This window comes from Epargyreus clarus, unplaced genomic scaffold (assembly GCF_041222505.1).
Source record: "Epargyreus clarus isolate Ecla_fem2 unplaced genomic scaffold, WU_Ecla_fem_2.2 ptg000034l, whole genome shotgun sequence".
In the NCBI taxonomy this organism is placed as follows: domain Eukaryota; kingdom Metazoa; phylum Arthropoda; class Insecta; order Lepidoptera; family Hesperiidae; genus Epargyreus; species Epargyreus clarus.
Window position 1 is genome coordinate 11,224,810 of NW_027332239.1, and position 16,169 is coordinate 11,240,978.

General features: G+C 35.0%; 1 protein-coding gene across 9 annotated transcripts in view; it reads right to left on the minus strand.

The window, feature by feature from the left end:
• Window positions 1-16,169, minus strand: part of Svil (Supervillin) — a 224,932-nt gene that overhangs the window by 94,142 nt on the left and 114,621 nt on the right. For 7 of the 9 annotated variants that reach the window (XM_073091489.1, XM_073091490.1, XM_073091487.1 and 4 more), the window contains 5 exons: window positions 7,546-9,931; window positions 4,842-5,314; window positions 3,951-4,226; window positions 3,395-3,571; window positions 2,624-2,965 (listed from right to left, as the gene is read on the minus strand). In XM_073091489.1, the coding sequence (XP_072947590.1) occupies window positions 2,624-2,965; window positions 3,395-3,571; window positions 3,951-4,226; window positions 4,842-5,314; window positions 7,546-9,931 (3,654 nt within the window). The remainder of the gene's footprint in view (window positions 1-2,623; window positions 2,966-3,394; window positions 3,572-3,950; window positions 4,227-4,841; window positions 5,315-7,545; window positions 9,932-16,169) is intronic. The other 2 variants (XM_073091492.1, XM_073091491.1) reach the window with 1 other exon arrangement.

Genomic DNA, 16,169 nt, shown 5'->3' on the forward strand with positions numbered 1-16,169 from the left:
AAAAATCAAAGGTGCGTGCCTGGGATTTGAACCTCGGACCCTTCGATCGAGAGGCCGAGTTTCTTAGCCACTAGGCAATCAGTGCCAGTTCTATACACTCCTACTTTAATTATACCCGTATCATTTTGTTCTAACGTACTTGAACATTGGCAACACGATTACTTTTTGTATAAGTTTTTATCACATTATTGTACACAAAGAAATGTATTTACATTTTATCACAAATGATCTTGCATTACATTATTAATAATTTATTTAAGGCATGTAACTATTAATTTCCGTTAATTATTAAAATACTTATAGTTTGGCCGCTTCAAAACTGCATTCTAGACAGGTCGTGTCTGACTGAACTATGTAACTTTGGAGTGGCGTCATATACATTATATTATGAAATGTATCAGAAACAATATTTTTTCAAACAATAATAAATAACATATCTTGATGCCAAATTTAATGATAAATTAATTCGTTACTGCATATAACGAAATAACAATAAATAAGTACTAAAAGGATATATTTCATAAATGTATATCAAACTGTAAAAGGTTACATCAATTGATGATTTTTGTATCAAAGTTTCGATGTCAGATATATGGACATTAATGATATCTGTCAATATAGTATAAAATAATAAGTATGTTTTTAGCCCCAATATAAAATAAAATAAATGTATTATTTTATTGTTTTATATATTTCCATTAAATATTTTGGATATTTTTATCGCATTTGTTATCGTTGAGCTCTATTTATATTCAAAAGTTGGAATCGATAGAAGCAAATTTTACAATACCACCTCGAGTTATGTCAAACTAACACTCTCTGACATTATTCATATTATTCATTACTATCATTATTACTCCCTGATAGCCTCCAGGAATACATTCTCTCAGCGGCCAGACTATGTGTATTCACAGAATATTACATTCGTTTGACAGTATGTAGTAATCAATCAAACGAGATCTGGAGGCACGGCAATGCCTCCGCCAAGTCGAGCCAAAAGAAGCGGCACGGCCGTACCATACTTTTCCCGAAGCAATTCGGCCCATTTTTGACCCCCTGTAACTTCGTTGCATATGAAGCTAGAAGCCTGAATTTTCAGGTTTAACTTTTATATCCACTTGATGTAGTTTCCTGTATCATTTTTACAGTTTCCTGTATCATGTTGATCGTAGTACAGCCTGTAGAACGTACTACAAGCTACTACAGGCTAAGGAGGTGAAAGATAAATAAGTGTCGTAGTTTGCCCTTTAAAAACTCTAATAAACGTAAGCAAACCTTTCTTCAGTCAATACAGAAGGTGTTTTAAGTTGCGTGTATTAAGTTATAAGAATAAAGCACACAAGAAGTGAAAATATTTACATCAAGGATTATGTAAAGAAAACTCATGAGCGCAAAATAAGAAATAAAAATGAATTAATATGAATTTATCTGTAAAAATATAACATTCACGATCTCAAAATATCATACAGTTTATATAATATTAGAGCTTATTTTTAAATACATATATACAGGTAACTATGGACTTGAATTTAACATTTTCAAGTTTTGTTAAATTCAGTGGATTTAAGATAGCGCAATATTACAATTATAGGTTTTAATACATTTTGGGACAACTCGGAAAATATATACAACGGTAACAATACTCAACTATTATCTTAAGGACTGTTAACACAATCAACGAGTTAAAATACATTTCCTACTTTACATACGTACATAAGATATCATACAATTTATTATATGGTGTGAAATACTTTCACATATGAAAGGAAGAATCATTAATAAAGCAATTGAATACGGTCAACCCTGGTATTTCTTGTTGCATTTCGTAGGATGTGTTCATTAATCGGCTCTTACACGTTATATGTATGTTTCGAAAATATTTATAATTATAGGATGAAAAATAAAAATCCTTAATCAGAGAATATACGCAAGCGAAACTAAAATATTAACTAGTATAAAGTATTTCGTTAGAAGAAATGACTCTCCAGAAAAAAACAGGTTATGAGTAAACGCTCAGTACAAGCAAATGACTGAGCGAAGCGTTAAAAATAAATATTACTCAACACTGAAACATAGTTGAACTCACAAAGGATTTATTGGACCGTATTATCAGATTATTTTAAGACATCTATTACATAGTAGTACGCTTTTGAAATATTTTAAAATTCCATTAACATTAATCCATCATCCTTGACGAAAGAGAAAAGAAGATTTAAAGAGTGCATTTATAATATTAAATTGCAAAACATCTACACCAAAATTAAAATGTAATCCAAACACTTCTACATCGGTATGATTTAACTATTTTCTATAAATAGCTCATCGTTAATCATACCAACAATAGATAGTTTAATGATTACATTCATACATTATTTATCATTTGTAAATCAATACACCCCCAACAGTTATTAGTAACAATATTTAATGTTAAAACTTAGTAAAATATTGAACATTAATATACATCATGCAATAATATAGAACATGCAGAGGTGACACCGATACTTACCGCGCGCGTCGCTATAGGATTCAAGTAGGGATTAGTGCTGAACAACCCAGTAAGCGAAACGACCAAGCCATAAAAAAATCGACAAAACCAAACTCAAAATAATTAACAGAATCAGACCTAAGCTTCGAAACTTCGCGTTCTGCCTCATAAGGTACTCTAAGGAGGTGTTCTTTGCGCTCGCCGAACGGAACAGTTCCATTTTCAACTGAAAGTCCGGGTTGCGAGGCACTTCTTCGTGGGTCAAAGACTTGGTGAGTCTCTCGTTCTGCTCCATGGCTTCTTGGACTTGGCTCGCGAGTACTGGCATCGTTCTGAGCCGAGATGCCCTCGGAACCCTCTCCTCTCTAGCTCTTCCAGTGGGAAGTCCTGCCATCGGCGGTTTATGAGTCAATTTCGAGTTGAACATTTTCATCTTCTCAGCTAGAGACATCTTCGCCGGATCGTCTTCGTCTAACTTAGCTGCCACCGTGCGCGTGCATATATACATTACATTGTGCAGTGTGTTTACGATAGAGCCCGGACATACACATAGTAGAGTAGTCGAGGACATGCAAAAAAGAAACAAAAGCCGACAATCAAAGACAGGAAGCTCGATTCTTCTTACTTAGTGCAATTTACATGCCTTTAGGACCTGGTGTTCTCCGTGGTATGATCGTCGTGGTATCATAATGATCTATGATAAGATATTTTTAAAACTATACAAAATTTAAAGAGTTAAATTGTTCTAAAATTAAAATATAAGGATGCAAAGATAAATTTAAATTAATATAATGTTTCTCAATATTCTTAAGCAAATAAAAGTTTAAAGCAGGCTTGTATTGAAGTCCACGCTGATATAATATGATATCCTTATGGTAAACGTAATCAAATTGCAAGGCTATCTCTTACCATCTTCATCTCTGTCTAGCACGTTGGCGGTGCTTTTGGACTGAGCGAGAGACAATCCCTGCTTGGCCGCCTCATTGACGGCCTCAACAGTGACGGGTTGAGTTTTGAACCGCTCAGTCACTGATGGCCCCTCCTTTATTTTTGAGCGACTGTGACGTATTAGCGGTTTCGGTGTGCCTGAAAATGAGAAAGGTACACGGTAATTACAAATTTAATATACAAAACATTTTTAATTTGAGTACGCGTAAACCTTTAAAATAGGTGAACTGCATGTAGGTTAAGTGTAATTAATGTTTAAGTTGTAATAAGAAAGTCTTAGGAATATCGATGCATTACAACGATAACTTCACAACTATTTAAAATCTTTGACCTCGTTGGACATACTTAGTACTTCAACATATGTACTCATATAAATAGGCATAATAAGTGCCTCGGCAGTAAGACCAAGTAAGACTTCTAACCAATAACACTGACCAATAACCAATATGATGATGTTTACAATATACTATACTTTTCGTAAAAGTTGTAGAGAAGGAGTAATTCAGATTTTACACACCTTTGGCTTGTTGTTGCAGTTGTTGCCACATGCTTGCTCGGGCTACGACACTGTTGCTTTTCACCAAACCCAACGCGAAGCCGGAATTATCGTTGTCCTCATCATCACTCTCCTTGCTATCTGGGCTTCGAAGAATCTCCGTTTCCGTCGACTTCCTTTCCCGGTCCATTATGAGAAGACCACGCTCGATAGATGACGTCGACCAGTCGTTGTTGCTGCTGTTCGTCGCGTGGTTCTCCGTAATCTCCTGGCTTTCGATCAAACCCAACTCCTCTCCTGGAAATCAATAAAAGCATTATTAGCCAACGATACGAACCAAAATAAAATTACAGTAAATATTACTATTACGTGTATAATGAATATTAACAGCGGCATGACCGCATTGACGCCGAAAGTTGAACAACACTACTGTTTTTAAGGTAACATGTAATGTATTAACCAATGCCACCGGATCATAACAAAAAATGTCACGAATCGCTTAACACATTGATAATATACCAGTTACAATTGAAACCGCGTGTTGACAATGAATACATGAATTACATTGACCTAAATAAAAGGACTGAAAGACGTGCACAAGGTTGTACAAGTTTATTTTCAAAACCGTCCTAATATGAATAGCGACGCATTCACAAATCTAAATTTACCAAACACAACATAAACAAACGGCAAGTTAATGCAAGCCGAAGTGCCCCGATTCCATCCACATGTTTGCTGTATAATGTTGTTTATAGTCTGTGCGGATCGCACTAAATAAGTAAATAAATTTGTTTATGTGATACGCTAGCACTCAGGGTGCTTTCAACTACGATAAAAATAAAAAATCCTGTAGATACTAGTTATTTAGAGATAAACGATCGTGATTAATAAGTTTTTGAGCTAAATACTAACCAGAATGAGGACCGGAATCACGGGATGAAGCACGATTATACACTCCGCTATCACAGGACACGTTCAAACTCCAATTGTCGGCCTCGGCTTGATGACGCTCGTCTTCTTCTAAAGCGCGGCTGTCTTCGTCCAGAGCCACTCGAACCTTATTTACTTCACGTTCTATTTCATCTAAAGTAGATTGCTTTCTATCAGCATTTTTGCCGATGTTTTCAAAATCCAGGAATGTGGCCTCACCAATGCTGTCGTCCTTAGCACTAGGACTGTCTGAGAGTCCGTTGACAATCGGCGATTTAGCTCCGAAGGAACTGTCTTCAAACGGGGGAGATTCCAAGTCAGCGAATGGATCTCTCTCGGGTTCCCCGACGTAAGGCCCCCTGGACGAGAGAGTAGCACCGGACTCGACGGGTCGGCTCGGAAAACTACAGCCCGCGGGACCGATCGCTTGGAAACTCGCTTGGCCCGGCTCCAAACTGCGAAATGAGAAAAGAAACGCGATTATGTAGAGCAGAGCCGTTCGTGAGAAAGAGACGGTCGCCGTTTTAGTTCACCTTCATAAATTTCGATGAATTATAGTGCGAGTGATCTGGACTAGCGACGTCGATCTATCGATTTAAAGATGTTTGACAGCGTCGTCAATATCATCTAAATATAAATGTCCGTTGTCGTTTCGACCGACATCGATCATTCATAGTTAGTTAGATTTATGGTAAAAGTTACTTCTTTTCAATATATAACTACCCAATACATCTGCATGCTACACCTGTAAATGTACGAAATCTTAAATCCTAAAACAAACCTTTCTCTTAAGTTATCACGTATAACTCACTATTAATTATAGCTTCTATAAACGATGAGTAATGTTACAATTACGCAAGTATTATATACAAAACATACAATTAAGGGCACACGGAGTTTGAAGCATCAGATGGTCCGGCCATAAAACATTGGATGCGTGCTGTGAAGCACAACAGGGCCAGAAATAGTGCTTGACCCAGTAACGACTGGAGCGCTTATTTCCGTCATCAACTTGCCGTTTGACTAGCAGTACGAGCAACAGGATTGATGTCAATCACTCAAGAGATAATGTAACCAGTATTGAAGACAGATATAAAAAAGATGCAACCAAAATAGATACAATGAGCGAATAAAATTTAATGATTTTGTGATGCCAACAATATCAGACGAGCACGACAAAGACACCATGTGCATTTTAGATTTATTATTGGTAGTGCCGTTGTAAAATTGTTATTTATAAGCATAACCAATTTTGAAGGAATTTATTGGGCGCAAAGGTCGCTTAGTGATTTAGCAATTGTTACTAACTTAGAAATAGCATAATGATTTGGGAAAATGTAAAAACCAATAACAACTCAAAAAAAAAACAAACTTTTCCGAGGCGTTGGAGCTTAGTCCTCAGGGGTAGCGGCGCACTGGCAACCGACTCCAGGTAGGAATATCTAATCCTATCTGGGGTTGATTACAGATGTCCATGGGCGGCAGTAGCCACTTACCATCAGGTGGACTGCATGCTCGTCTACTACTCCCATATTATAAAAAAGAAACTACTGAACTGAGCTGCAAAAACAACTGAAATAGGCAACAACACACGTCCCTTAGAACTAGATCGCATCTTTGGGATAAATTAGCATACTGGAGGACCATTTCTTTGTGGAACATCATTTGCTAGTAGACATCGTAACTTGAAATTTCTCACAGCTTTACGAAAAAATGTTTGAATCAAGGGACTCAAAAACATATTTGTTATAAAATTTCTACTTACATTTCATAAAAAGGCCACTCTGACATTATACTCGTACGGAACATTTTTTGTGAACAATATTTACAATTCGACTAGAAACAGCGCAACAAACAGAACAAAATTAAATATTACGATCGGTAGACTGAACGTGATTCAAGTAAACTGAAGCACAAAGGGTGATGTCAGACACCAGAAGAGTGCAGAATTAGCACGCAATGTTTACCAATATGAGATAATAATCGAAAATAACACCATTTGATTATACTATTACAGGTTTAATTGAGCGTACTCTCCTCAAAATAAAATAAAAACATTTTATATGTATAGAACAATACTTGAAAACAAGTATATGTACTCAGGCGATAGTTTGGCAAGATGTTCTTTTGGATGACTCATACGATACATCCGCAATAACTCTTGAACTATAATAGTTTCATAGAAAGTACTTGCGAAAATAATGCATTATATACAAACATTAAAATACTTTTATTTATATTGTAAGGAAAAGAAGCACATTAAACCATTATAACGTGTGATAATAAATACTGACTTGAGAAATCCATTGCATTTAACAAACACATACTCATACCTATACTAAGACCAACATCTACAGCTACGAGAAAACATTTGATTGTTGCGTACGCCACGCGCTAGCCCATCAAAATAATGGCGATAAGCCAAGATTTAGCTTCCAACATACAACTACCGGTACAAAGCACAATCACCTTTACAAATGAAAAATGTAATTGTACGATAACATTAATGTATATAAACGACGGGACCTTTTACAATGATATTTGAAACATATATAAATATATACATAATATTTATGCATACTAAAGAGCAGTCATCTAACACTGAATCACAATGACTAACGTGCATTTAATATTAATAGAACATACCTATTAATTTATACATAAAGGGCTAATTAGAGAATTTTACCTTGAAGTTATTGATCTCATTTCGTCTATTGTAACTGGTTGGGTTTTGTAGCGTTCCTTGTCACGATTTTTGACTCTCGATGTAAATGGTTGGTCCTTTAAAAAATTGTCTTTAGTTAAAGCCTTTTCCATGTTCTTTATTCTTGAGGCAATCGAAGGAAATGTTTTAGGTTCTCCGCCAGTAATAATTGTATCTTGGTCCCACGGTTCGCGATATTCGTCTTCACAATTTTCGTCTACTTTAATTTTGCGGTCGTTTAATATCGAAAGCAATTCATCATTGACATCACATGCTAAACTCATAGAACGAGGATTTGCTTTCGGGCGAAGGTTTCTACGACGGATTACAGCACTAGGATAAATTTCTTCCGGATCGGGCGCGAGATTCAAAACCCGTCGCGGTCCAGCCGCCAACAAGTCGTTCGCGTCGCTACTGAAATTCGTCACACTAATATTCGCATCGTTGTCCGCACAGAATGAAAGTCGTGGGCGCGGGGATTGGCTACGTTCCCTAGTGAGACTGGAACCTCTTTGCTTTAAAATAGGTTTCACCGTCGCCTCACATTCCGAGCCAGAGTGGTCAGATGTTCGGGATCTCAGCAGAGAAGGTCTTCGTGAGCTTCTGTCGTCTTCGCTCAAATCGAAACTAGAAGCGTGTCCGTCGTCACCAGAAAGTTTCTTAGACGACTTTAAAATTGGTTTTTTAGGAAGATCAAAGTCGTGATCATCGTGTTCGGTGGATTTCTTTTTAAGTATGGGTTTTGGCGTATCGGATGGTAATATATCGGGGCACGGTCGCTCTTCTGAAAAACTTTTCTTTTTGAGTATCGGTCTCACTATTTCTTTATCTTCTTCAACTATTTCGGCACCACCTGCAGCTGCCAATAACACGGCTTGAGCAATTGATACATGGAATGATGTCGTACTACTACTGGAACTGGAGTTTGATTTACGTTTTAAAATTCCATGAGGTTCTGGAGAACCATGAGATAAATCGTCATGATTATGATCCTCTTCCCTACTCATTTTCCTTTTAAGTATGCCTTGAATATGTCCATCTGGAGACCTATTTCTAACAACATCTTCTAAAGATGATCTTCTATTTTTCAAGATAGGTTTATTTATGTCCGCTGAACCGTCGTCAGCAAACGAAACTTCTGGGCTGCAGGATCTTCGCCTTGCAACCTGTGACTCATCTAGACTACGACGTTTTTTAAGTATCCCTTGCCGTTGTCTATTTTCAGAGCGACAATTTCTAGGTTCAATTACATTAGGAGAAAAAGTGACTGGTGGAGATGCAATGGCATGATTTGGAGTATTTGTAATGGCATTTTCTTCATGAATTGATTTCCTTTTTAAGATTGACACAGGCGTGTGAAAAGCCGTCGACGAGTTATCAATACGGCGATTTTGACTAGACGCATCGTGATTGAGATCAGAAAACATTGCACTTTGTTTTTCAAAATCGATCAGTCTCTGAGCCGCAGTGTCAATATCTTTAAGTCTTTCTGTAACACCTCTATTTTGGATCGACTTTTCTTGAAGGAGGCCATAATTGTATGTATGAATATTGTTCTTCTGTTCTGACGTAGAGGCAAAATATGAATCATAACAGGGTTCAGGCGAATTTAGATTTAACTTATTACTATTTAAGTTATTTGACAATTTGTTAACCCTATCTAATGTTTGTTTTGTTAACGCAGCTAAGCTATCCATTTCTTGCGAAAGTCTAGAACTTCCATGCGGCCTAACTGTTTCATGAAGAGTAGACATTTTCGAGGTATCTTTCGAATTTTCAAATCCTCCAAAATTAGAATCTAGTTTAGAATTTGCATGTAAATTATCACTCAATATAATTTTACTTGTAGTGTTTTTAGCATCATACGTATCTCTTGGAGAATTATCTAAACTAGTCAGTCTTTTCTTTGAATAATGATATTTTTCGTTAAGACTTTCACTATCCTTTTGAGCTCGATGTTTTCTATCGTTTCGATTATTTTCAGTATCACTCTTTGCTTTTTCGGGGCTTTTCCTAATAAGTTTACCTTTAGATGAATCCAGTTTCGGCTTATGAATGGAGTCTATCTTTATAGTATATTCTTTTGTTAAGTCCTGCTTAACAGGTGAAGAAGATGACCGCGAAGATTTTTCTGGACTTTTTTTGGAAAGAGGAATACAGCTGGGTTTATTACCAATATCTAAACTTCTTCGTTTTTCGTTTACTTTTGTGAGGGAAGTACTAGATAATGGCTTATCTGAATAAGGTTTGATTCCGTTTGGTATACTAATAGTATTCTTAGGAGATATTCTGGAAGACGGCAGTGTGCTTTCAGTCTTGAGATGCGGTGCTTCGAGGGATCGGCGATTTTTTGTTTTTGCGACAGTTCCTGCAACAAACAGAATAGAAATAGGTGAATATGTTTTGTTAAAAAAAGATAACGTAGTGTAACTATACTATTATTTGTAGTATTATAAGGCGGAAGAGGAAATGATTAACCTGCGCGTGCACATTGTTCTACCCGGGTTCACTGACTACGCAAACATTTAACGCTGTTATTTTGCGCGATATAGTGACCAATACTATTGTTAAGCATTTCAAACGAAACGTATAGCTCATTCTGTAATCCAATAATAAGTATAAAAGATTCAAATATTGCTGATCTGCTACTCATGAATATGTGATGAGAAATGTAAGTGCATACAGTATGACTGATATGTATTTCAAACCATATACCACTTTGTAACGCATACATGTAAATAAAATAGAATATTCATGCCTTTATTTTAGGTGGATTATATACGTAAAATTATTGTCAGGCAACGATATTGTAAATTAATAAAATTGGCGTATATATGACGCGTCAAGGTATAAGACTTGGTTAAAGACTTAACTTGCCTGCGACATAAAGATATGTTATGTGGAATGAAGTTATACTTCCTTAACATAATTAAAAAAATATTTTTAGGACAAAAATTTTTACTGAGATAACAAACAAAAGATAACATTACAAACAAACATAGGTACACATCACTGAATAGTTTTATAAACATTAACGAAGCCTCAGTTATTTGTTTATTCTTTTAACAGTGTTGCAGTCTAACAACCTTAACACTTATAAAACTTTAAAATTTGTTTGCATGTAATTCAATGTATATGTATTCAATTTTATAAACTAGATGGCGCTGGTTACCGTCTAAAGCAAATAAACTATGCAGTACATCTGTTTGCGGAACTTCCGTCCCCTTTAAAAATTGTGCTCGTCACTTTTGTTCCCCGCTAAAAATAAAAATTAATCTCAAATGCACCAAAAGAAGTACTACTTAGAATACATAAATCACGAAATTAAGTTTGACTTTAAACTTTGTTTACTTGCATCGCCGAATCAAAGTGTCTGTTCATAATTTAAACAGAAACATAGTTTTCATATATAAATTATTCTTACTACTATTTTGATAATTGAAACTAAATGAGCTGCTTCCTAACATTGTATTTCATTTCAAAAACTACGTGAAAAATAATAGTACAGCGGTAGTTGCAAGCCACAAGTATAATATCCCCTGAAATGATAACCACCACCACAATTATGTGGTTGAATAATGTTTTACGTTCCCAATGGAACTTGGCAAAGATACCGAGAACCGCGACCGTACGAAGGTAGCGTTGCGGTTTTGTTGCATCGTGTCGAACATTGACATTGTAAATGTTATTCTGGCTTCGTAATATTGTTCGGCGGTTATAGGCTCAGGGTAGTTTACTTAATCAAATTTACACAATATAGGTAAAAATAACCCATGTTTATAAAATTTGCTAATAAATAACCAGTTAGTATATAATAAATAACTTACAAGTAATTAGTTTTATTTAGCTTTATATTATTTTTTCCGTAATAAACACCGACCTTACCCAAATTAAGAATTTTGCGTGTTGACGCTATACACTTAATTGACTTTTAAATACTTCCTCCCTTTTTCGGGTCAGCAAAAATGTGGCCTAGATAATGGTGAACATCACCGTTTTTTATAACAACATACATTTATAACATCTACGTATAACCAACCATAAGATAATGTTATAGGTAAAATGTAGAGGTCTATTATACATACTATACATAGATACTATACACTTTATTAAAATAAGAAAAATTAAGAATCTTAACTTCCACGTCATAGCAAAAATATACATATACTACTGCCTGCGTTACTGTTCAACCAACAGTTGAGTTGAGTGATTGCCAGTATGAACCTGCACTCATGGGATTTAAACTGTCCTTCAAATATTTTGCCCATTTGGCAGTTGTTAGAAGTTGGAGTAATTCATAGGATTCCTAAAAAGTTTCCTTTAGAAGTAGCTGATGAATTTAATTTAAATTTTAATGGTGTCAAGTAATTTTATATAACTTACATTGATTCAGTTAGCTAAAGCAGTGACTTACAAAACCTAATTTTTTCTAATGAAGCTATGTACTACTACCTACTACCTTCATATACCATTTCAAACAGTCGATGACGTCAAGTTGGTAAACTGTTTAATGTTCAGCTGGATCCATTAGTTACTACTCCTAATTGACGCATAACAACTGGCAGGTACAAACCTTGTGAACGAATAGGAAAAGTAAACGAATTCTTAAATTATGCATTTAAATGTTTGACTTACCTACTTCTCAGTCTGGTTAAAGAGCCACACATTAGTAGATATGGTAAATTCTGGAAATGTAATTCTTCATCGTTATATACATGGATCATTTGCGCATTTGTATTGATTTACAGTTAGGCACAGTTATAGAAATCATTAATCTTGCATGAAAGCTCTCACTTTTCTGTGTGTGTGTGTGTATCTTTCTGTGTATTTTTTATAAAATACTCAAGTTATTTATGTCCATAATTTAAATATGTCATGGTCGTCATGCTGACAGAGAAATTATGATAAAATTGCTAACAAATTAATAAAATCAAAAACCACAAAAAAACCTACGTTTAACTTACAACTTGTTCTAATACCTATTAACATTTTATTACGTAGTAGGTACTCATTTATTTCCACCTCACCTTACACTTCTGAAGCTTTCAAAGTGCTCTGAAACCATTAAACATTTTACGATCTCCTTTTAGTCCTTTGAAGTTAGATTCTACTAATTATTTACGTCCCAATTATCTTATTGTATTCGTTGATAAGAACTTTTCGAAATAATGAAGATAAATGATAATTGAGGTTCAAAGAGGACGTGGTTTTTATTTTTAAGATACCTACCTCTTGTTTTCTCAAAGGTAGGGTTCGTCAAAAGAAGCGTTAGAAAATTACTTAATAGTGTTTTAATTTCCGTATTTTCCATTCAATTAAATAAACATCTTATAGATAAAATCAAAGATCAAAGTATCTGTATCTGGTAAATTTAATTTAACTTACTCTGGCGATATCATTAAGTAGTAATTTTATCATAAAAATATCAATATGTAGCCAAAGGGTGAAAACGAAACACTAATACTAGGCCTCCGCTGTCTGTCCGTCTCTACGCCTGGCCGTGTGTTTGTTCACTTGGCCAATTATTTAAAAGGTCGTTACAATTGTTTAAAATACATTTGTCTACTAAGTATTGCAATATAACATCGAAATGCCTATCATGATGCCGATTGTTATTCACATTTACACATTTGATAATACAAATCATTTGTGGTTCCCTTTGTTACGCGTTATTATACATAAGAAAGGTTTTCACTTTGCCGTCTGGTCTCTATTGTAAGAAATTCAGGGAATTAGATCCCCTGACATGTTTGCCGTCGTCTGCGGGCGCGTCGTTTCTTTTATTGTTACGAAACCTAGAGCCGAGCCTTCGGCTGTTTCATAAGCTTTTATTACGGATAGATTTATATCGACATTTTATTTCCTTTATCTCTGTAGGTGGGGCATATCAGTTATACCGGCAATTTAAAAAATAGCGTTCAAAACTGTAACTGCATTTAAACTATATCCAATGTAAATATTATTACACTTTGTAGTAAATATCGAACACTAGTATCTACGCTGATCAGTTTTTCTTTAAGTCCACTCGTTAATGAACCCATTGTTATTTTAAATCTATTACATACGCTTTTCATATGCACGAGTACAGTGGAATTATTAAAAATATATATTTCTTCAAAATAAGCCATCCTCATGTCGCTTTGGAGGTGGCATTTTTTAAAATATCAAGATGAAATGTTCAACAGTTCGAATAATGAAATGCCAGTTTATTTAGCCTGTGGGCTGTCTACTGTCTACATGTTTTTATAAAATAATTTTTAAAAGCTTATTCACCCGTGAATAGGTCTTGGAAGCGAAAGATGGAAAAAGGTCGCTTAGTCCTTTCAAAATAGCCACCAGATAAAAGGTTTTGATACTAATTTGCTATGTATATGAACTTTCGTAAAATCATTTAAATTGTACAGCGAAACAGATACGATTTTTTAAATATCGTATTATTAAACATTTAATGTAATAATAATAATACAATATAATACAATAAATTAGGAGAATTATACTATATTTCTAACGTAAAACAGTATTAAACACAAACATTTTTTTATGCTTTCGGTTCGTCCTAAGATTAACAAACAATTTGGAGTACTTCCCGGAATTCACTTCTCGACTTTAATACAGCGAGGCGAGTTTCACGAGACTATAATAAGACTACTTTTGTTGACGGTTTGCGCTCGCAGTATCTAAATTACTGTCGGAGTGCAAAAGTGCACACTATTTCACGCATACCTACGAACAGTGGAGCTTCTAAATATTATTCAAATTAATAGAGGAATCTTGCTCTAGAAGCAATAAAAGATATTATTTTTTTCGAATATCATCTATAATATGTGTCATAATAATTATTGTTATTGAGTGTTTTCTTTCTGTGCAGATCATATGGTAATAATATTACTGTAGGTCTTGTTAATATTTTTATTTTGACCGTTATATTTATAAAACTTAAAAAAATACCCAGGTTTAACGAATGGACACTCATAATTCACACCATAAGGATACCTTATTTATAAAAAGTTGTGAGTGTAAAAACAACTCACTTGTAATTTGGTTGAATCTAGAAGCATCAGGTTCTTACTTCTCAAGGTTTTGTTCAACTGGTTATGTACTCAGCTGCTCCATAGTCCGAAAGAAAACATGTTACCATTGTGCTATTAATATGCGAAGTTCTTATACGTGGAACTTGTTGCAGTTTTGCACCAAATAGCAGTTTTGTAGAATTTTTTGCGAGATTATATTGTTTTCGGAAGACCGTTTGATTAAATTTTTTGAACTTGGCTGATACGCTACCGAGTGCCTTAATTTAAATTATTGTCACAAAATTATCAAATTATAAGAATGGAGAAATTAAATCAAAAAACCTCTGACACCCAACACAGCAAACACGTAAAATTTGGCCAATTTCAATTCCAGCCTCCATTTCTTCCTTATTAACAAAACAGTATCTACCTACAAAATTGAATTTTCATGTGACAATAACTAAAAGGTTAAAATTGAATATCATGTTTTATACGTCCACCAAAACCCCGAAGGAAAATAAAAAAGGAAAAGCTGTTAAATGAACGGTTGTCATTCACAAAGCTTACACGTAATTAGATTTCCCTTACTCATGTGATGACAGCAGGCGGATAAAAGTTCGGAAGTTTCGCTAAAATAAAGCAGAATTGAAAAAAAATCAAATATTCGCACATTTGAAGCAACGGTAAAATGAAGGGCAGGAGATATCAAGTACACTACCATACTTTTAAATGAACCACGTGAAAGTAATAACAATTAAAGCATATAAAATATGTGCAATATAATATGCTACAGGTATTTACCGTAATGTCAATATCGTATTAATATTGTAAATTGAGTAACTGTACAACAAAACTACTTGGCGATTGTTTTGCTTGGTCTTTTAGTGGAGCAATTGATACATCGTTGCTTACATATGTACCATACATATTTCTTCCTTATATCAATTGGTATGAAAATTGTTATTCGGCTAAGAGCGGGAGAATAGACTTCACGCACCGTTGAAACCTTTTTGTTATAGCCATACAGTACTCCTTTTCCTTTAGTGTTAAAGCATGTTATATTGATTTACAATACGAGTACATAACTTCGAGAAGGCTCATGCCTGGAATTTGGAACTTGGGAACTCAATTTTGCCAGGACTTGTGACTTGTGACCGAGTCATTGAACAATCAGAAAATAAGAAATGCTGCAAGAGAATCACTGGCTTAATACAAAATTACCGTAGGTACTGTCGATTCCACTATGTGTGACATTAATTCAAAGTGCGGAAACATCCATTCCGGACAAGACTCGTGAAGAATTTACGGCGTGACAATAAAATGAGTAACGATAAAAGAATACACAAAGCGGCCAATGGAGTACACGAGTCGGGTGAGGTTTACGGTCGCTCCCGGCAATGTAACGTCGAAACGGTTGGAGATAAAACGAACGATGGTTTTCCTACTACAGTCATTATGCGCTATAAATGAAACCCCGGTAGGAAGAGCTTTTCAAATTCTCTCGTTTTAGTGATATAGACAGTAGTATTTGCTCTCGAAGATAGCCAGTAGTGTGTATTTAGACAATATTGGGTAAATAAGAAGCCCATTCCGTGA